The 21,999-nt window shown below is 35.3% G+C and overlaps 1 protein-coding gene across 6 annotated transcripts; it reads right to left on the minus strand.

Annotated features, from left to right (window-relative positions):
• Nucleotides 1–455: 455 nt before the first annotated feature.
• On the minus strand, nucleotides 456–21,553 carry exoc1 (exocyst complex component 1). 6 transcript variants are annotated; one of them, XM_073853014.1, is made up of 21 exons: nucleotides 21,398–21,553; nucleotides 19,797–19,928; nucleotides 19,574–19,704; nucleotides 17,886–18,045; nucleotides 17,572–17,589; nucleotides 16,780–16,967; nucleotides 16,309–16,536; nucleotides 15,859–15,991; nucleotides 15,656–15,765; nucleotides 15,390–15,458; nucleotides 11,347–11,496; nucleotides 10,326–10,434; nucleotides 7,838–7,882; nucleotides 7,214–7,377; nucleotides 3,586–3,687; nucleotides 3,431–3,504; nucleotides 3,122–3,350; nucleotides 2,852–3,035; nucleotides 1,699–1,898; nucleotides 1,415–1,609; nucleotides 456–1,019 (listed from the first exon to the last, which is right to left on the minus strand). In XM_073853014.1, exons 2-21 carry the CDS (start codon nucleotides 19,918–19,920, stop codon nucleotides 867–869), a joined length of 2,766 nt encoding a protein of 921 aa, XP_073709115.1. In that variant the 5' UTR covers nucleotides 19,921–19,928; nucleotides 21,398–21,553; the 3' UTR covers nucleotides 456–866. The 6 variants fall into 6 exon arrangements, with proteins under 6 accessions (XP_073709115.1, XP_073709116.1, XP_073709118.1 ...); XM_073853015.1 differs by lacking the exon at nucleotides 17,572–17,589; XM_073853017.1 differs by lacking the exon at nucleotides 15,390–15,458.
• Nucleotides 21,554–21,999: the final 446 nt, after the last annotated feature.

Below are 21,999 nucleotides of genomic sequence, written 5' to 3' on the forward strand. Positions count from 1 at the left end.
TAATGTTAGAATAACTTCTGGGAAAAATTGATTCATGTTCTGAGAACGTTCTACAAAACAAAATCTAACGTTCTGAGAACGCTAACAAACCCAAAACCTAACGTTCTGGTAACCAAAAATTGTTAGCTGGGTAAACAAAAGTGCAAAAAAGTAGCTGGAATTATTTTTAGCCATTATTTTCAGTCCATTATTTTTAGCGCGTCTGCTGTTTTTAGCTGTGCAAAACTTATTGATACAAAACTTGATATTGCAAGATTCTTGCCCTGGAAATCCTGGCTTAGTTCAGTAATAATTAGCAAAATATGCCAGTTTTGTTCAGTTTAGTGGCGTTATTGTGATATCTGTGGTGTGGACTCACCAGTTCTAATTAATTGTAAATGATAAAGAATCAAAATTCAACGACATAACGTTTATGTTAATAAAAAACACAATTAATTACAAGAAGAGAAGAAAATTTACTTTAAAAAGTATGCTTTATTTTGTTACATATGACTCCAGGCCTTTTTGTTTTACATGTGTTGATACATTAATGTGCATGAAAAATCAACCACACACATATTTAGTGTTGAGGTTTTACAGAAATAATCAAAGTTCAGTCATTCTCGATTCACTATACTACTGTGTTATAAAGCAATTTAGTTTTTTAGCAAAAACAAAGTCATAGAATCAGTAACAACCGAAACTTTTTTTTTTTTTTTTTGCATGTTGCATGTTAGGGTTCCAGTGTTCGTTACGACACAACATCACTAGCAAAACTGCATTGTAATATATGTACAATGTAAGCACTCATTCTCTTTCTCTCTCTCACACACACAGCACTTTTCTTTTCACTCTTACACAACCTCACGATCATTCAGCTTCCTGTTTTAGTGGGACTGAGCGATACTGGAGAAGTATTCAAGCATGTCTTGAATGGTGAACTCCATGGTGATTCCTGACCCTGGGTAGCAGCGGTTTATCAGGCCCTCAAAGTGCTTGTATTGCCGAATGAACTCGTCTTGCATAGAGTGCCACACGACCTGGCAGACGGAAAAATTCATATTCACACTTAAGAATCTCAAAAAATGCCATTTGTGACTGTGGATCACAAAATCAGCCATAAGTAGCATTAGGTATCTTTGTAGCAATAGTCAACAATACATTGTATGGGTTAAACTTTTTATGCCAAAATTCATTAGGATATTAAGTAAAGATCATGTTCAATGAAGACATTTTGTACATTTTCTGCCATAAATATATCGAAACTTAATTTTTGATTAGTAATATGCATTGCTAAGAGCTTTATTTGGAGGCAATTTTCTCAATATTTCGATTGTTTTGCACCCTCAGATTCCAGATTTTCAAATAGTTGTATCTCGGCCAAATATTGTCCTATCCTAACAAAAATGTGCTGTATTTTCCTGGTTTTGTTCACCTGTAACAGACTCTCCTCTTCACACAGGTGCTTATCCACCTTCCTGTAGAGGTTGTCCAGGCCCTTTTTCACCTCCTTCCCAGGGTATTCTTTAATAACCTTACGCAGTTCCTGTTTATTGAAGGCCAGCTGATAGCTCACTTCCTCTTCACGGACACCCTGAGCTACACGTGCCTCCACTCCCTCAAAGAAGTGCTGCAAAATGGGAAGAAAATTAAAAATGAAGAATCAAATTACAAATAATAGTCCAGCTCAATCCTGGTTTCCATAAAAATTGGGCCTACATTAAGTTTCTCCAGCGGTTGGCCCAGTGAGTTGATGACGTAGGACTGCAGATGATCGGTGTATTTCAGCTTGGCCTCCTTCCTTTCTGCCTCCAGACAGGAGATCTTGAGACTGGACAGTGTTGAGAAGATATGGTGGAAGTTCTCCATCATCACCACGTCACGTGGAGTCTTTTGGCTCTCGTTGGCAACTTTCTCCACTATGGATATGCAAACAGACACAGACCAATCAGATGTACAAACATTGAAAATGTGCTTTAAAGGAGAAGTTCACTTCCAGAACAAAAATGTACAGATAATTTACTCACCCCCTTGTCATCCAAGATGTTCATGTCTTTTTTCTTCAGTCGTAAAGAAATTATGTTTTTTGAGGAAAAACTTTCAGGATTTCCCTCCATATAGTGCACTTCTATTGTGTTTGAACTTCCAAAATGTGGTTTAAATGCAGCTCCAAAGGGCTCTAAATGATCCCAGCCGAGGAAGAAAGGTCTTATCTAGCAATCTATCGGTTATTTTCTAAATAAATTGACTATTTACATACTTTTAACCTCAAATGCTTGTCTCGTCTAGCTCTGCGTCAACTCTGTGTATTTTGGTTCATGACAGGTAGGGTAGGTCGAAAAACTCCCATCTCATTTTCTCCTCCAACTTCAAAATCCTACATCGCTGCAGAAGTACTGACCCAGTGTTTACAAAGTGAACGAGGTAAAACAGTGATGTAGGACGATTTTGTAGTTGAAGAAGAACACGAGATGGGAGTTTTTCGACCTACCCTACCTGTCATGAACCGGAATACGCAGAGTTCACGCAGAGCTAGGCAAGACGAGCACTTGAGGTTAAAAAGTATATAAATTGTTTTTACAAAATAAATAACCAATCGTTTCGCTAGATCGGAAGACCTTTCTTCCTCGGCTGGGATCGTTTAGAGTCCTTAGTTTGAAGCTGCATTTAAACTGCATTTTGGAAGTTCAAACTCAGGGGCACCATAGAAGTCCACTATATGGAGAAAAATCCTGAAATGTTTTCCTTAAAAAACATCATTTCTGTGCGACTGAAGAACGAAAGACATGAACGTCTTGGATGAAAAGGGGGTGAGTAAATTCTCTGTTAATGAATTCAATGTCTGAGATGTCTTGCAGCTTCCAACCCTCACCGTTATTGAAGACGGCTCTGATGAGTTTGATGTAGGCTTTATCCAGGTCACCCCGTCGCTCTGCGTTTCTGAAAATTGCCTCGGCTAGCTTAGCGAACTCCTCAAAGCCAGTGACAAACGGCAGGATGCCTACTTTACTCTTCTTTGAAATCTTTACCTCCTCCATCTGACGAATCTGGCCAGACTAAAAGAGCAAAAGAACATCAGACAATTCAAATGCGGGTCTCGCCATCAATAGATCAAACAATGCTTGACATGACCTCCACTTACAATGCATTTATCAAAGTTTCTCTTGACAGTGACCAGCACGTTGCCCAGCGTTGTGCTAAGATAGGACGCGGGATCGACATTTTCGGCTGTCCAGACGTGGTGACTCATTTTCACCAGCATGTAGAGAGAGTTGAAGCTGTCTATCTTATCACCTAAAGCTATTAGACTGTTCAGCTCAGTCTCGATGCTCTGAAAAATCTTATTCATCATCATCCGAACCATGTCCTTTCTGCAAGAGAAATAAATGTATGATAATTTTTTTTTTATCTGCTCAAAAACAAATTTGAGCTCAAGAGAACTGTCACTCACTCAGATATTGAATGTCTGTGTTCACTTGGGGGTCTGGAGTGAACCGTTCCATCAGCGTCGTCCACATTCTCTGCCTAATGAGGCATTCATAACATCATTAAATCACAAATAAATTTTACACACAGATTTGAGTCTGTATTGCATCCGATACTCACCTGAGCTAGTGTGGGATTTTGCTGCAGCTTGAAGAACTTGCTGATAAAGTCCTGTTCAGCCAGACACAGTGGCTCTAGCTCACTCAAAACCTGCTCAAAAATCTAGAAAACAAGACAAAGAAAGACCCTCAATGAGAATATGTACACTATCATTCAAAAGTGTAGAGTTAGCAATTAAGTGCTCAGCAAAGCTGCATTTAAAATTGTAGAACTAATCAGCATCTTTAAAGGGAACCCCAGGTAGTAAGACTTGTATGGTTTAATATAATGTAAATGATGTCTCTTACTGAAATGTGTAGTAGAAAACCCATAAAAGATTTACACTATTTAAAAAAATCCACATTGTTTTATACATATTTTGGACTCTTATTTCGATGACTTCAAATGGCTGCACTCTGTGAGTTACTGCCACTATTTTTACCACAACACAACTCAGAAAAGAAATTACTGATATCAGTGTTCGTACAGATTTTGTAAAATGAAATTACAGTACTTTCAAAGACTTCTCAAGCACTTCTTTGATTTTCAAGGACTTCAATCAGAGAGCTCACTTATCAAATAATGTCTTCTCTTTCAAATTCTAAAAAAAGATAGATAAATAAAAATATACTAATACTAAAGACAAAAATAAAGTGAAGCACATGCAAAGTATTACTACCAAAGTATACTACACTTTTACTATAGTAAAACAACGGTTCATTTCTTAAGACATTTGTATTTGTGTATACTTTCTTTTTTCCTTTGTTTTGTTTTAATAACTGTACTGCCTTAATTGTTTGATCTACAGTTTAGGGGGGGGGGGGGGGGGATTCAACCAAAAAAAAAAAAAAAGATTCATTAAAACCGCTCCGAAATCTTGATCTGAAACAAATGATTCACCATACATGCTCTGAAGTCCCGAACTGAATCAAATGATTTGCAAACCTCCACTGAAGTCCCGATCTGAATCAAATGATTCACAATCTGTGCTTCAAAGTTCCAATCTGAATAATGATTCGTGAACCTGTTCCAAAGTTCTGCTCTAAATCAAATGATTCACGATCCACGCTCCAAAGTCCCAATTTGAATAAACATTTGTAAACCATCATTTCAGAGCACAACTTTTTATTTAACCGGAACGTCATGTATCTATATCATGACGTTAAATTGAGTGTCATGAATCATTTGATTTTAATGAAGCAAAGATTCACAAACCCATTCCAATCTGAATCACGGATTTGAAGTCCCAATCTAACTTTGGAACTTCTGCTCCGAAGTTCCCCGAAGCTCCCGATATTAATAATGATTTGCAAACCATCATTACGATGCACTCGGAGCATGGATTGCGAATCATTTAACTTGGACTGGAACTTTGCGTATCTAGATCGCGTATCGTAACCTTCAAATCGCGTATCGTGAATCGTTTTAATTGAATCATTCAATTTGTGAGATGATTCACAAACCCGTTTCGATCTAAATCAAATAATTTGTGATACATGCTCCGAAGTCCTGATCTGAATCAAATGATTCACAATACGCAATTTGAAGTCTCAATCTAAGTCAAATGGTTTGCGAATCTGCTTTGAAGTTCCGAAACAAAATCAAATGATTCACAATATGCGATTTAAAGTCCCGATCTAAAACAAGTGATTTGCGTTATGCGAAGCGATTGGGGCACTTTGAAACAGTGAATCATTTTTAGACGCAATGGTTTAACTAATTCGGAGTTGCGAAAGCTTCATTTCACCCATATGCTTCTTAAAATCATTACAAGCGATGTTGAAACCCGCACCAAAGTCTCGATCTGAATCAATTGATTTGCGTTCTGTGCTCCGAAGTCCCGATCTGAATAATGGTTTGTGAACCATTGCACTCGGAGCACGGATCCCGAAACAGTGAATCATTTTGCGACGCAATGGTTTAATTGATTGAGTTTCGAAAAGCTTCGTTTCACCCGTATGCTTTTTAAAATTATTACAAGCGATGTTGAAACCCGCACCGAAGTCCCGATCTAAATTAAATGATTCGCGATCTGTGCTCCAAAGTTCCGATCTGAATAATGATTCGCAAACCTGCTCCAAAGTTCTGATCTAAATCAAACGATTTGCAATCTACACTCCAAAGTCCTGGGGCCGGTTGCATAAAACTGTTTTAGACTGGTCTTACAAGTTAGTCATCTAATTTTTTTCTTTAAGACGGGTCTTTACTTTGTAAGCCAGTTGCATAAAATCTTAGACTGGTCTAATTTAAGACCAAAAGTCAGACTGATTACCCCATGGCTAACTTTTCCTTACAATCTATGTTGCCATGGAAACCAACTGTCAGCTGTGACAGATTTTTAAACAGCGTAGACTTTTGTTTGTCTTGTGCTATGGAAAATTTTAATCTTTGGGTTTATGAACATGCAATAAGTAGAAAAAGGTTTTTCAAAGACCGTTTTTTTTGTTGCTGTTGTTGTTTGAATATTTCCTTCTTTGCTTCCTGCACCATGTTTTTAAAGCGTTTCTGTACATCTTTGACGGTCCGCGGGACAGAAGGATTTATACTATTAACTTTATCCATTATTGTGGACCAAGCCTTGTGTTTTTTTATTGTTTGCATTGTAATCGCTAAATTTGTTCATTAAAATCGATTTTGCAGCATTGTATTCCTCCAATATGCAAATATTTTCAGCAAAGGAAAACTGCGACGAGCACCCACTGTCGGCCATTTTGTTTAAGCTGCTCAGCGTCTTACTTTTCCCACAATGCAGTGCAAATTAGACTGTCTTACTAAAGACAACCATGTATTTATTTTATGCAACAGTCTTTCCCCACTGACTTTAGTTGGTCAGGCTTATTCTTAGACACAGTCTTACGATAATGGCTATGTTTATGCAACCGGCCCCTGATCTAAATAATGGTTTGCGAACCATCATTACGATGCACTCGGAGTACGGATTGCGAATCATTCAACTCGAACCGGAACTTTGCATATCTAGATCGCGTATCGTGAATCATTCGATTTGAATCATTCAATGCGCAAAATGATTCACAAATCCATTCCGTTCTAGAACAAATGATTCGCAATACACCATTTGAAGTCCCAGTCTAAGTGAAATCATTCGCGAACCTGATCCGAAATTCTGATCTAAATCAAATGATTTGCGACATGCGATTTGAAGTCCAGATTTGAAACAAATGATGCACAATACGCACTTCGAAAGTAAGTCATTTTGCGCCGCAATGGTTTAACTGATTCTGAGTTCTGAAAAAGGTTTCACCCATGCTTTTTAAAATGATTTAACTCAATTTCACTCAATATCCGGGGACGTTTAGACTCCTTGTGGGGAAAATCGATGGTATGGCATTTGGTTTAAGCCTATGCTTATATCCATTACCACCTATAAGCTCTTTCAGTAGCTGTGGTCATCGTATCGGTATTTTATTTTCCGAGTTGTGTTGCGGTAAAAAACAACAACAGGTAGTGCCAGTTGTTCACAAGTGCAACCATTTGACAGCAAAATAATGGCGTTCCCAAAGTCCAAAATATGTATAAAACAGTGTGGATTTTTTGAGGAACATAAATATTTCACGGGTTTTCTACTACATATTTCAGTAAGAGACATAATTTGGGCCAGAACAATTCTCAAGTTTTAGAGGTAGCACACCTTATCAAATCTGGTCCTGTCTGCTACATCCAGGTCAGAGGCGGACATGTTGCCCATATCAAGCAGAGAAGACGACTGTGAGCGCCTGCTGTTGGAGCTGCTCACAGCGAGTTTATTCAGACTTGATGTGGAGCCTGTAAGCTTCCCAGAGCTCCCATGCAGGCCTGAGAGAAACCATCAAAAAAGCCATCAGAACATGAACTAGATATTAAACATTCAATTCAGGTGTATTTGATTTATATTAAAATCACCTTTCTATATTGGTTATTAAGCTTACCTTTTAAATATACATGTTGATCTGAAATGATTCATAACATACATGCAACCCAATTACCAGAAATCTCAAACAGATCACACAATATCCCGTGACGTATTAACATTAAACATTTTAATAATTAATAAATCGGTAGACATGTTTGAGGTTAGTTTTGATTGAGAAAAATAAGGTGAAATCCATAAAATGGTGCATGTAACTACTCAAAGACTGTAAACACGTGTTTTGCATACCCATGAAACACTGAAACTGAAATAATGGTTTACTGTGCTTGTGAGAAAAAGATGTCCTCTGACTAAGAGAAAGCAAGGCATTATGGGATAGGCGTGGCATGTGGCGCTGATACTTACTCTCCGTCTCCTGTTTGAGAGCACTCTCTTTCCGCGGAAGCGTGGCTGGAGGCCGGTTAGAAAGGCAGGCATCAGAGACAGAGACACGTTAGGCTTACAACATGCAGCATGGTGCCAGAGTTAGGGGTTAAAGGTCAAAGTTTTCAAATATGACATGCACTGCAGTGGCTGAATTTAGGCTTTGGGCTCTTGGGCCATTTGGAAACAAATAGCTAATTTTCTGTCATCATGTAGAGGAAAAAGCTGAGGATTAGGCTGCTAATGAAGCTATTGAAACAAGGAACGTCTTACTAACACCTGGAAGTTTACCAGCATAAGCAGGGATAAATGTTTCCAATAGGGATGGGCACAAGTACTTGGAAATGACAGCAGTGATCAATCATGAAAGATGCAAAAATAGGGACCTTTTCCCCCCAACTTCAAAACATTTTACATAGATGAAAATCCAGTTATAATTATATGCAAACATGTCAAAAATGGCCTAATATATAATTTTATTTAATATGATGTTCCAGTCATCAGAAACAAAAACAGTTCAACGGGGAATAATGGAATGAGCATGGAAGCCAGTTTCCGCCACTAAATAAAAAATGGTAAAGGTAATGAAAAAAAGTAATTGCGACTTTTTATCTCACAATTCTGAACTTGTGAGATATAAACTCGCAATTGTGAGTTATAAAGCCAGATTGAGATATAAACTTCCAATTTGGAGAAATTATATCAAAACTGTAAAAAAAAAAAAAAAAAAAAAGTCAAAATTGCGAGATACAAATTTGCATTTGCAAGAAAAAAAAGGCAGAATTGCGATATCTCACAATTCTAAGAAAAAGTCAGAACTGCATGAAAAAAAGTCAAATTTGTGAAAAACAAATCTCACATTTGTGAAAAAAAGTTTTTATCTTACAATTCTGACTTTATAACTCACAAATGTGAGTTTATATCACACAATTCTGACTTTATATCTTACAATTGTGAGTTTATACCTAAAAAAAATGTCATAATTGCGTGAAAAATGTCAGAATTGCGAGATACAGACTCACATTTGCTTATAAAGTCAGAATGGGAGGTTTAATCTCACAATTCTGACTTTATAACTCACAAATTCGAGTTTATATCACACAATTTTGCAACTGCAAGTTTATATCTCACAATTCTGAGAAAAAAAGTCTGAATTGCACGAAAAAAGTCAGAATTGCGAGATACAAACTCGCAATTGAGTAAAAAAGTCAGAATTGCATTTGCCTATAAAGTCAGAATGGGAGGTTTTATCTCACAATTCTGACTTTATAACTCACAAATTCGAGTTTATATCACACAATTTTGCAACTGCAAGTTTATATCTCACAATTCTGAGAAAAAAAGTCTGAATTGCACGAAAAAAGTCAGAATTGCGAGATACAAACTCGCAATTGAGTAAAAAAGTCAGAATTGCATTTGCCTATAAAGTCAGAATGGGAGGTTTTATCTCACAATTCTGACTTTATAACTCACAAATTTCGAGTTTATATTACACAATTCTGACTTTATAACTTGCAACTGCAAATTCATCTCACAATTCTGACAAAAAAGTCAGAATTGCATGAAAAAAGTCAGAATTGCGAGATACAAAATCACATTTGTGAGAAAGTCAGAATTGTACGTTTTTATCTCACAATTCTGACTTTATAACTCACAAATGCGAGTTTATATCACGCAGTTCTGACATTATAACTCACAATTGTGAGTTTATATCACAATTTTGACAAAAAAGTCAGAATTGCAAGATACAAACTCACATTTGTAAAAAGAAATGCGAGTTTGTATCTCGCAATTCTGACTTTATAACTCGCAATTGCAAATTCATCTCACAATTCTGACAAAAAAAGTCAGAATTGCATGAAAAAAGTCAGAATTGCGAGATCCAAAATCACATTTGTGAGAAAGTCAGAATTGTACGTTTTTATCTCACAATTCTTACTGTGTAACTTTTTTCTCAGATATAGGAAAAAAAAGTCAGAATTGTGAGATAAAAAGTAGCAATAACCTTTTTTTTATTTTATTCAGTGGCAAAAATGGGCTTCCATAAATGGAAAAAAAAAATAATAAAAAAAAATAATATATATATATATATATATAGTATGAATTTCATGCCATGTGTATTAATACACACACTGTGGGCCTTGCAGCACATGTCAGGACATTACAATGAAATCATGTGACATTGCACACCATCATATCAGAGACAAGCAATGACTGATATCTCAATTATTTTACTAGAGAATTATGCTGGATACTTTCAATTCAGCTCAGCTGAAACTATGTGTTTGTCATGTAGTGTAACATTAGTGCAAGAAAAAAAACACATGTATTACAAACGGCACACACACTGACAAACACGCAACATAGTATACACAAGACATACAGTGACTTTAGAAACAGAATGGACAAAAATTCCTTTCCAAGAGTTTCTGATAAACATTAAAAAAAAATGTTTTTATTGAGGTCTTACCAAATTTTCCTTTCCCATCCTTACTAGTGCCGGCCATTTTGATCTTTGCTACTTCAAAGAAGTCCTTAATTTCCCGCTCATACAATCGGGTCATGTAATCCACATAGGTCTAAAAAACAAGGGAGTATTTGGATTTTTTATTTGTCAGCAATTTAGGGGAAGGTAGAAAGATGACAGGAAATAACAGTGAGAGAAACAGAAAGAACAGAACTGGCACAAATGCAATCTGTCAGAGTACACACAGCACTATCCAGGCCACATCTGCCATCGCATTTAGATGTTAAAGACAGTTTAATTATAGAGAGCAAAGATAAATGCATCAAAAACATTTGGGAATCACATTAGCACTGAGCGACGATCAGAAAAGGACGAATCGCTCTGACTAAACCCTTAAATATGGCCTCTGAATGCCTTTGCCTTTGATTCTATTGGGTCAAATGTTTGTAGAATAACATTAGCACTACTATTAAGTTTAAGCAGAGCTAAACTTAAATATAACTGCTATTTTCCTCTGCTAAGACATAGCCATTTCAAAAGTAAACCATTGGCTCTCAGAGGACATCAGGATAAGATATTGCAGCATTATTATGATGCCATTTTAATGGTTGCTGTAACTGATTATAAGGGTACTGTGTCAGTGCTCATAAATGATAACAGGGTTTAGTTGTGATTACTGTTGGTGATTGTTAAAATGTTGATTTTCTTTTTAAAGGTACACTATGTAAATTTTTTATTCAAAATTTACAAAATCAATATAATTACTGAGTACATTATAAAACCATGTCTTAAATGTGTTTCGTCTTATCCTGAATCACTACTGTACATCTATAATAAGAGTTTATATTCATATTTACACTGGCATTCCGATGTAACACCCACTTTTTTCCACTTTCGTCACACATTAGGGTTTCTATTCACTTTTATGACTTTATCAAGATGGAACAATTTGTACAAACATGACTGAATCCATCCTGGTAAGAATTATAATCATAATCAGTGCAGTAATGGAAGTGACACTCACCCTGGAAAGACCCTCATATTTCTCTCTCTGGGTGTTCTTCAGCCACTCCATGAGTTTGGCGTATCTGAGCAGGTCTCTGTGTAGAGGGCTGTGTTTGGGTAGCGTCAGATCAGCTGTGTGCTGGGACAGTGTGGAGCTCTGGTCATGTCCCTACACACATACAAACACATAGGCACACTCAGTGAGTAGAAACTCAGTTTGAGAAAAGTTCACTTTCCAAGCAAGTTAATATTAAGGAACACACACACACACTCTCACATAGGGCTGGGTAAAAATACAGATTTTCCAAATAATCAGGGTCTTCATTTGACGAATTTGGTATTTGTTTGCTTCACGACTTTTGTTCAGTTGTTGTGTGAAAATATTTTACAACTTGTATTTTAATTTTGTGTTGTGAACATCTGTTCGCAATCTGTATTGAATAGGATGCAATCAGTTCCGCAAAAAAATAAACATCTGTTTTGGGGGATGAATGCAAAAAGCATCTCATTCATGGAAAAGAATGACTCTTTTAAAACGGTTTTAAGTCCTTTAAGTATATCAAAAACATACAGAGTGAACAGTGCAGTCTGATTCAGGAGCAAATGACTCTTAAGAACAAATTCTTTTTAGTAAATCGAAAACATACTGAGTGAACAGTGCAGTCTGATTCATTAACAAATGACTCTTATGAACAAATTCTTTTTAGGGAATCAAAAACATACAGAGTGAACAGTGCAGTCTGATTCATGAACAAATGACTCTTATGAACTAATTATTTTTAGTGAATCAAAAACATACTGAGTGAACAGTGCAGTCTGATTCATGAACAAATGACTCTTATGAACTAATTATTTTTAGTGAATCAAAAACATACAGAGTGAACAGTGCAGTCTGATTCATGAACAACTGACTCTCATGAACTAATTATTTTTAGTGAATCAAAAACATACAGAGTGAACAGTGCAGTCTGATTCATGAACAACTGACTCTCATGAACTAATTATTTTTAGTGAATCAAAAACATACTGAGTGAACAGTGCAGTCTGATTCATGAACAAATGACTCTTATGAACTAATTATTTTTAGTGAATCAAAAACATACTGAGTGAACAGTGCAGTCTGATTCATGAACAACTGACTCTCATGAACTAATTATTTTTAGTGAATCAAAAACATACTGAGTGAACAGTGCAGTCTGATTCATGAACAAATGACTCTTATGAACAAATTCTTTTTAGGGAATCAAAAACATACAGAGTGAACAGTGCAGTCTGATTCATGAACAAATGACTCTTATGAACTAATTATTTTTAGTGAATCAAAAACATACAGAGTTAACAGTGCAGTCTGATTCATGAACAAATGACTCTTATGAACTAATTATTTTTAGTGAATCAAAAACATACTGAGTGAACAGTGCAGTCTGATTCATGAACAAATGACTCTTATGAACTAATTATTTTTAGTGAATCAAAAACATACTGAGTGAACAGTGCAGTCTGATTCATGAACAAATGACTCTTATGAACTAATTATTTTTAGTGAATCAAAAACATACAGAGTGAACAGTGCAGTCTGATTCATGAACAACTGACTCTCATGAACTAATTATTTTTAGTGAATCAAAAACATACTGAGTGAACAGTGCAGTCTGATTCATGAACAACTGACTCTCATGAACTAATTATTTTTAGTGAATCAAAAACATACTGAGTGAACAGTGCAGTCTGATTCATGAACAAATGACTCTCATGAACTAATTATTTTTAGTGAATCAAAAACATACTGAGTGAACAGTGCAGTCTGATTCATGAACAACTGACTCTCATGAACTAATTATTTTTAGTGAATCAAAAACATACTGAGTGAACAGTGCAGTCTGATTCATGAACAAATGACTCTTATGAACTAATTATTTTTAGTGAATCAAAAACATACTGAGTGAACAGTGCAGTCTGATTCATGAACAACTGACTCTCATGAACTAATTATTTTTAGTGAATCAAAAACATACTGAGTGAACAGTGCAGTCTGATTCATGAACAAATTACTCTTATGAACTAATTATTTTTAGTGAATCAAAAACATACTGAGTGAACAGTGCAGTCTGATTCATGAACAACTGACTCATGAACTAATTATTTTTAGTGAATCAAAAACATACAGAGTGAACAGTGCAGTCTGATTCATGAACAACTGACTCTTATGAACTAATTATTTTTAGTGAATCAAAAACATACAGAGTGAACAGTGCAGTCTAATTCATGAACAAATGACTCTTATGAACTAATTATTTTTAGTGAATCAAAAACATACAGAGTGAACAGTGCAGTCTAATTCATGAACAAATGACTCTTATGAACTAATTATTTTTAGTGAATCAAAAACATACAGAGTGAACAGTGCAGTCTAATTCATGAACAAATGACTCTCATGAACTAATTATTTTTAGTGAATCAAAAACATACCCAGTGAACAGTGCAGTCTGATTCATGAACAAATGACTCTCATGAACTAATTATTTTTAGTGAATCAAAAACATACTGAGTGAACAGTGCAGTCTGATTCATGAACAACTGACTCTCATGAACTAATTATTTTTAGTGAATCAAAAACATACTGAGTGAACAGTGCAGTCTGATTCATGAACAAATGACTCTTATGAACTAAATCTTTTTAGAGAATCAAAAACATACAGAATGGACATTGCATTCTGATTCATGACCAAATTACACTTACAAAAGATACAATGTGAACACTACAGTCTGATTTAGGAGCAAATTACTTTTATGAACTGTTTTTTTTAGTAAATCGAAAACATGCACACTGCAGTTTGATTCATGAACAAATGACTCTAATAACTAATTATTTTCAGTAAATCAACAACATACAATGTGAACAGTGCTGTCTGATTCACTAACAAATGACTCTAATGAACTGATTAATTTTAGTAAATAGAAAAAATGCAGAACAGACACTGCAGTTTGATTCATGAACAAATGACTCTAATGAACTAATTCCCTTTAGTGAATCAAAAACATACAGCGTGAACAGTGCAGTCTGATTCATAAACAAATGACTCTTTTCAACTAGTTCTTTTTAGTAAACCGAAAACATACAGAATGGACACTGCAGTCTGATTCATCAACAATGACTCTTATGAACTAAATCTTTTAAGTGAATCAAAAACATACAGTGTGAACAGTGTACAGTGAACAGTTTGTTTATAAACAAATGACTTAACAACCGGTTCTTTTTTGTGAAACAGCATTATACGGCGTGACAGGTAAAGTCTGAATCAAGAACAAATGACTTTTATGAACCAGCTCTTTAGTGAATCATAAGCAAAAAACGTGACCAGTGCAGTCTGATTTAAAAAAAAAAGACTATGAACAGGTTCTTTTCAGTTCGCTAAAAACATACAGCAGCAGAAAGAGAGTATCTTTTCATAAGGAAGAGAGAGTTATATCGAGAGTTTGTGAATCAGAATTAAATCAAATCAGGAAATCTGTATAAACACCCAGCCCTACTCCCACACAAAAGGTCGCTTTTACATTACAGTGACACCAAGCTCACACAGTAATTAGTCGGGCAAAAATCACCAAGCCTCACAATTTCATGAGCACTGCCACAAAACCAACAGTAGTGCTATTTCTCACAGTCGAGCAGTTCCTTCTTAATGCATCTATGAAACATCCACATCATAAGAGCAAACACTGCAGGAACTGCATGCTGACCAGGCCATATCTTCTCACGAGCACCCCACAATTCCATCAGAGAGTGAGCAAAACAAGGCAATGAAGACCCCTTTACATCTTCAGGGGACAAAATCGACAGCTACTAACTAACACGAGAATGATGTTGGCTGGGAGGTTTATGGGGCGATCATCTTAGAAACCCTAAGATGAGAACATCTGGATTACATCAGCATGAACATGCTTGAACGGAATGTTTTCATGGAGAGAGAGAAGCATTGATGAGACAGTTAGGTCTAAGGAAGTGGAGTCGCGTGACTGTTAGAGTGGACGGGTCAAACAGGATGCTGGAGTGGGCGTACTCACAGGGAGTGACAGACAGGACGACCTATAGAACTGAGGGATGGTCATTTTGAAGTGACTGAAGTGGTTGAACTGACAGAGGAACAGAGAGCACAGTGAAGTAAGGTGATATAGAGAGACACGACTGGTGGCCAAACAGGAACACAGGAGAAAGAATCAATCAGACAGAGGCAGATAAAAGACTCAGGAAAAGGAAAGAAAGCCTAACACTCCTCATATATGTAAGCTGTATATGTGTTCTTTACCTGTGACGTGTGTAATAATGTTACCTGGTGTACAAACACGTTGTTGAGGTGGTTGGTGAGACGTCGGGCAAAAGTATCTCTGAGCTCAGAAAATATATGCTGCTGCTGCTTGACTGCCATCAGCTTATCATGGCCTGTTACAGAACATCACACAAACACGATTAAAGCTGCTCTAAACATTCTCTAAGTGCAGTTTTTACAAAATGGGGGAAGTTTGAAAGCAGTACCTGGTTTGAGAGCTACGTTCATGCACTGTGACAAAGCCTCAGAAGCATTGATGCAGGCCTCGATACCCTTAGGAGAAGACAAATCTCCTTCCTGCAAAGCCTTGATGTGCCCTTTTGATAGATCCATGTAGTTCTATCATTGAAAAAATACAAAACATTAACATATATATAATTGTAGGAGGATTAAAGAACTGAAAGAATTATTCCAGCAGCTATGGTGGCCACACTAAGGCCATGCACCATGTGTATGCTTATCACATGATATTGTAGACTTTAGTGATTAAACTGGATAGAGTCCACCTGAAATAAAAGGGGTAAGATTCTACCTGACTATCTGATTAGTGAGATCGACCAGTTTATCTAGATTACTTTTCTTAAATTCTTTAATGCTGTGTTTCATTCAACAAAGGAAAGTTTTCTGGGATCTATCTCTACTGTGCCCCAACATACCACGAGGAACTGGATCTCATCCAGTAGTTTGCCATTGTTGGTGTTGCTGATCTGGATGAGACGGTTACTTTGGGAAATCTGGTCCATCTGCTCCTTCACGCTCTGCAGCATCTCCTCATAACTGAGCAACTTCCCCTCAATGTTGTCCACCTCTGCTAGAGCCTGATCCAGCAGCTGCATCAGGATGTTAACCTGCTTCTCAGAGGCCATGATGGACTGGATGTTAGCCTGAGAAGAAAATATCAAAAATAAGGCTTGTTTATTTTAATCGGGCTTGACATCCATTATTCTCTAATCAAACAAACTTCAACCCACATTTACCTTGACTATTAGACAATTATTGCACTTAGTTCAACATAGATAAAGTTAATTATAAACTCCTAATGACAGGTGCAATGGATACTACTACTACGTTTAGTGCGAACACACCAGTGTTTTGTAGGAAACGATCACGAAACGAACGAAACTCACCCCATCTAGGACCTGTAGCTCCCGGGACAGTTTTTCAGCAAAAGCCTCTGCATTGGAGATGGCGTACTCGCAGACCTCCATCATGCCCTCAATGTCCTGCTCTTCACGGGCATTTAGCTCCTGGTAATCGTCCAGAGCATCCTCATCTCCCCCCGCAACACTCTGACTCTCTCCGCTCGGGACTGACTCTAAAAAGAACGAGAGACACGTGAAAATAGTGCTCTTTTAATCTCAAATATCTGCTACCATTCGAAAGTATGGTGTCAGTAAGATCTTTTTAAAGAAACTGTTATATGTTGCTGAAGACTTTTATAACACAAATAAATGCTGTTCTTCTGAATTTTGAAAATTTAGCTTTGTCATCACGTTTAAAAATATTAGAATAGAAAACTTGTAAGACTAAAATAGACTGGCATTACATTATAATAGAACGTTTTAAACAATATTTCACTATATTATTATTTTTACTGTATTTTCGATTAAATAAATGCAGCCTTGGTGAGCATAAGAGACTTCTTTCCAAAACCTACCCAAACTTTTGAATGGTAGTGTATGAATGCATGTGAGTATATGAACTAAACTACTTCATAAATGCAATGTAAGTAACACATGTACACAAACACAATCCAGACAGTGAGGAATGGGTAAATGTTCCCAGAAAACTGTATATGTGATTAAGCAAATGAATTAATGGGAAGAAAGACAATTAATGAAGGGGAAACAATAGCAGGAGGTGGAAACTGGAATAGGGAAATGGAGGATGAAAGATGGAAGAAAAAACAGCGTACAAACCTTCAGCTTTAGGAAGCTCTGGCCATTGAGAGATTTAGAGAGAACAGCACAGATCAGGTTAAAGCATTAGGGGACACTCAAAAAGACACATTGCAGAATCCCAAAGAGCTCAGAAAAAGAGAGAGAGCGCTAGACCATAGGAAAACAGAAACTAGTTTGAGTTCCTACCACTGCAAATGTAATAGTTCTACATTTAAGCTTTAAGACCCTTCTCTATCACAGGGTTTTGAGGTAATTTCATATTAGAAACACACTGGTAGTTTAACAACATGCTGTTACTCTCCCACAACAGCGGAAGCAGTAGTGAGCCACACCTTCCAGCAGCTGTGGACTGACGTTTACAAACTCCACTTTCTTCCGAAGGTAGCGCTGGTTCAGCTTCCAGATACATGAGATGAACGAATTCTTCTCTGCAGTGCTGCTTGCTACCCACCGATAAACCTTTTCAAAATGGAGGTCAAACTCTGGATTCTCCTAAAGGAAAAAGAAGTACAAGTTTTCCTTATTAAATTCAGTCGATAATTATTTTCATATTACCCCAATTTCCATAACTACATACTGTATGTCTCAATAATTTTATGACAAAATACTAAAAGGTAAATTCAATTATTATTTCCTATAAGTGAATTCCAGTATACCAACATTATTATGTACAGTGTGTTTTTATTATTTAGATTTGCTAAAGATTTAAAGATGTTATTACATTGTTAGTGATTTTAAAGATTAATTTTAAGTAAGCATTAAGTGACCGTAAAGGTAATCTAAAATTTGAATTAAATTATTACAAAAATAAATATCCACCTAGCATTATAATTGGAAAACTAAAGTAAAAAAAAACTAAAAATATCACATGAAAAACTTTAAAAAATGAAAATCAGAAATGACTGAAATAAGTTAAGTTAAAACTTAATTAATATAAACCTAAAAAGAAATATTAAAAAAATGACAAAAGTACATAAAGTCGCGGAAACACTAAAATAAAATTTAAGTTAAAGTTATTTCAAATTATAAGTCAAATGAATACATAATATTAATAAAAATAATACATCACCTGTCAAAAGTTTTTAAACAGTACGATTTTAAAAGTTTTTTAAAGAAGTCGCTTCTGCTCACCAAGCCTGCATTTGTTTGATCCAAAGTACAGCAAAAACAGTAAAATTTCGAAATATTTTTACCATTTAAAATAACTGTTTTCTATTTGAATACATTTTAAAATGTAATTTATTCCTGTGATCAAAGCTAAATTTTCAGCATCATTACTCTATTAGTCGTCAATGTCACATGATCCTTCAGAAATTGTTCTAATATGCTGATTTGCTGTTCAAGAAACATTTATTATTATTATTATTATTATTATCAATATTTAAAACAATTGAGTACATCTTTTTGGGATTCTCTGATAAATAGAAAGATTCAAAAATCAGCATTTATCTGAAATAAAAAAGCTTTTGTAACATACACTATACCATTCAAAAGCTTAGAGTCGGTATATATATATTTTTTAAGATATTTATAATGTTACAAATGATTTCTATTTCAGATAAATGCTTTTCTTCTGAACTTTCTATTCATCAAACAAACCAGCAAAAAATCTACTCAGCTGTTTTTAACATAATAATAAATGTTTTTTGAGCAGCAAATTAGAATATTAGAATGATTTCTGAAGGATCATGTGACTGGAGTAATGATGCTAAAAATTCTGCTTTAAAATCACAGGAATAAATTACATTTTAAAATATATTTGAATAGAAAACAGTTCTTTTAAATAGTAAAAATATTTCAAAATTGTACTGTTTTAGCTGTTTTTGCAGGCTTGGTGAGCAGAAAAGACATTAAAACATAAAAAATCTTACTGTTTAAAAACGTTTAACTGGAAGTGTACTTTCATAGTATATAAATAATACTAAAATAACACTGTATCCAATATTATCCAATAAGCAATCTATCTGTACCCATACTAATCTTTATTTCCTGTTTCATATTTTCACATATGACCTCTGACCTTATTGGCATCTTTGGCATCGACTTCTGTCAGGTCCCTTAGTTCCCATGCCATCTGCCTCTTATAGAAATCTCCTTTATCTGATTTCTTCACTTTCACCACCTTCACCTGCACTGGGCGCTCTGTAGTCACTGGAGATGATAAACAGATTTGACAGAGTAAAATAAACAATACACAAATGTTTACAGACATTCTCTGATGTGGATCTGTGTCTGTGCTCTACCTGTGGCACACAGGAAACAGTTCTTCTTCTTTTTTCCTGCCTTGCAGACATTGACGATGCTCAACAGACGCTCATCATTAGGGGTAAAAATATCCCTTTGAAGGGCATGCTTGATGGCAGTCATGTTTATTCCTGAAATTGAAAGCACAACAGGCTTATAGTATGCTCACATAAAAAAAAAATTACATATAGTCCACAAGGGAAAATTGTAGTTTAATTTAAAAAAAAAAAAAATTACCCTGTTCAAACGTTTACATACACTTTATTCTTAATATTGTGTTGTGTCCCTTGTTTGTCCTGAACAGTTAAACTGCCCGCTGTTCTTCAGAAAAATTCTTTGGCGTTTCAGTATTTTTGTGTATTTGAACCCTTTCCAACAATGACTGTATGATTTTGAGATCCATCTTTTCACACTAAGGACATCTGAGGGACTCATATGCAACTATTACAGAAGGTTCAAATGCTCACTGATGCTCCAGAAGGAAAAACGATGCATTAAGAGCCAGAGGTGTAAACTTTTAAACAGAAAGAACGTACATTTGTCTTATTTTGCCTAAATATCATATTCTTTTAATTTAGTACTGCCCTTCAGAAGCTACAGAAGATACTTACATGTTTTCCAGAAGACAAAATAAGTTACATTTACATGTTTGATCTTCAAAATCAAAAAGTTTTAACCCCCAGCTCTTAATGCATCATGTTTCCTTCTGAAGCTTTAGTATGCATTTGAACCTTCTGTAATAGTTGCATATGAGTCCCTCAGTAGTCCTTGGTAAGAAAAGATGGATCTCATCTGGATAATCATACAGTCATTGTTGGAAAGTGTTCAAATACACAAAAAAGCTAAAAAACCCAAATGATTTGTGGGACCTGAAGGATTTTTCTGAAGATTAGCTGGCAGTTTAACAGTATTATAAATCAAGTGTATGTAAACTTTTTATAAATTCAACTATTATTATCTCTTGTGGACTACATGTAAACTCTTTCATGTGAAATATCTTATTCAGGTCAGTACTAAATAAAAATAACATGCATTTTGTATGATCCTCTGTTAAATTAATTAACATTTTGCAGATTCTGCAAGGAGTGTGTAAACCGTATTATATTTGACTTCATTATATAACAATATACTTCATTATTATAACAATAATCAAGTGTACAATATACAATAAAATATTACAAACTGAAGCATTTGTGAAGTTTACTAATATCAAAAGATCAAATTCATTCTATTTTAATAATGCAGACAACTTAAAAGAACATTTGTTCTTCATTCACAGAACTGTACTAGAAACTATAATTGTATTTACAGGTAAATTCCACAGTATATGAATATGATAATCATTTATTAATATGATATACATAAGAATATTGCGTGAATATTGTCAGCTGCACAGTAAGTTACAACCATAATATTCTTAAATGGAGAGTTCGTGACGATTCTTTAAATCTTATTAATATAACAGTGTTTTGTATATAGATGAAGATGCTTTAATTCTTATAATAACGTAGATGTTTTATGAAAAGGTCAGCTGACACAGTAAACAGCGCAGTGGCCTTTTCAGGAAGATGATAAACTGCCACCACTAGTCGAATCTTACCTTCCGATTATCAAATTGAACGACGAAAATGCCTTCTTTAACGCTTTCACTTATATTTGTTAAAATAAAAGCTTTTTTTGTCAGAATATCACATCAGCTGTCAGGGACCCAGCCCTGAGAGCAGTGTGAACACGAAAACTGTAATGCGAGAACAAAACATAAACTTCCTGCTTCCGGTTAGCGTTTCTACAGTAAAAGTCCCTTAATTCTTTGTCGTGTAGTATTAGCATTATGGAACAAACTCAAGCTGTGGTTTATTTGCCTGTGATTTTAATTTAATAGATCTTGTGTGCATATAAAGCTGATATGAACTGGTAATTAATAATATATTAATATTCACACATTTTATCAGCTCTTTCCTTATCTTTTAAGATAAACCCATATGGCCCATATGGGTCAAAGAGGCAACTGTCTGATAATAGTAAAAGGAAATCAAATAACTTAAAAAAAAAAATTTGAATCTACTTTTTAATACAGCACATTTCACATTTGTTTTAACAAATCTATCATTTGTTCACACAGTAAAAAAGGTAACTGGCTTTGACAATAAACTAACTGAGAACAACAGAAAATAGATTGTCTTATCAGTCCCCTGATAATGC

This window comes from Garra rufa, chromosome 13 (genome assembly GCF_049309525.1).
Source record: "Garra rufa chromosome 13, GarRuf1.0, whole genome shotgun sequence".
Lineage (NCBI taxonomy): Eukaryota > Metazoa > Chordata > Actinopteri > Cypriniformes > Cyprinidae > Garra > Garra rufa.

What these genes read in the sequence shown, in the direction of transcription:
- exoc1 (XM_073853014.1), bottom strand. Translation starts at nt 19,920, where the DNA reads ATGACTGCCATCAAGCATGCCCTTCAAAGGGATATTTTTACCCCTAAT. An exon ending in CTGTTTCCTGTGTGCCACAG is followed by an intron (nt 19,705 to 19,796) that starts GTAGAGCACAGA and finishes TATCATCTCCAG; the next exon opens with TGACTACAGAGCGCCCAGTG. An exon ending in GAACGTAGCTCTCAAACCAG is followed by an intron (nt 15,766 to 15,858) that starts GTACTGCTTTCA and finishes GTTCTGTAACAG; the next exon opens with GCCATGATAAGCTGATGGCA.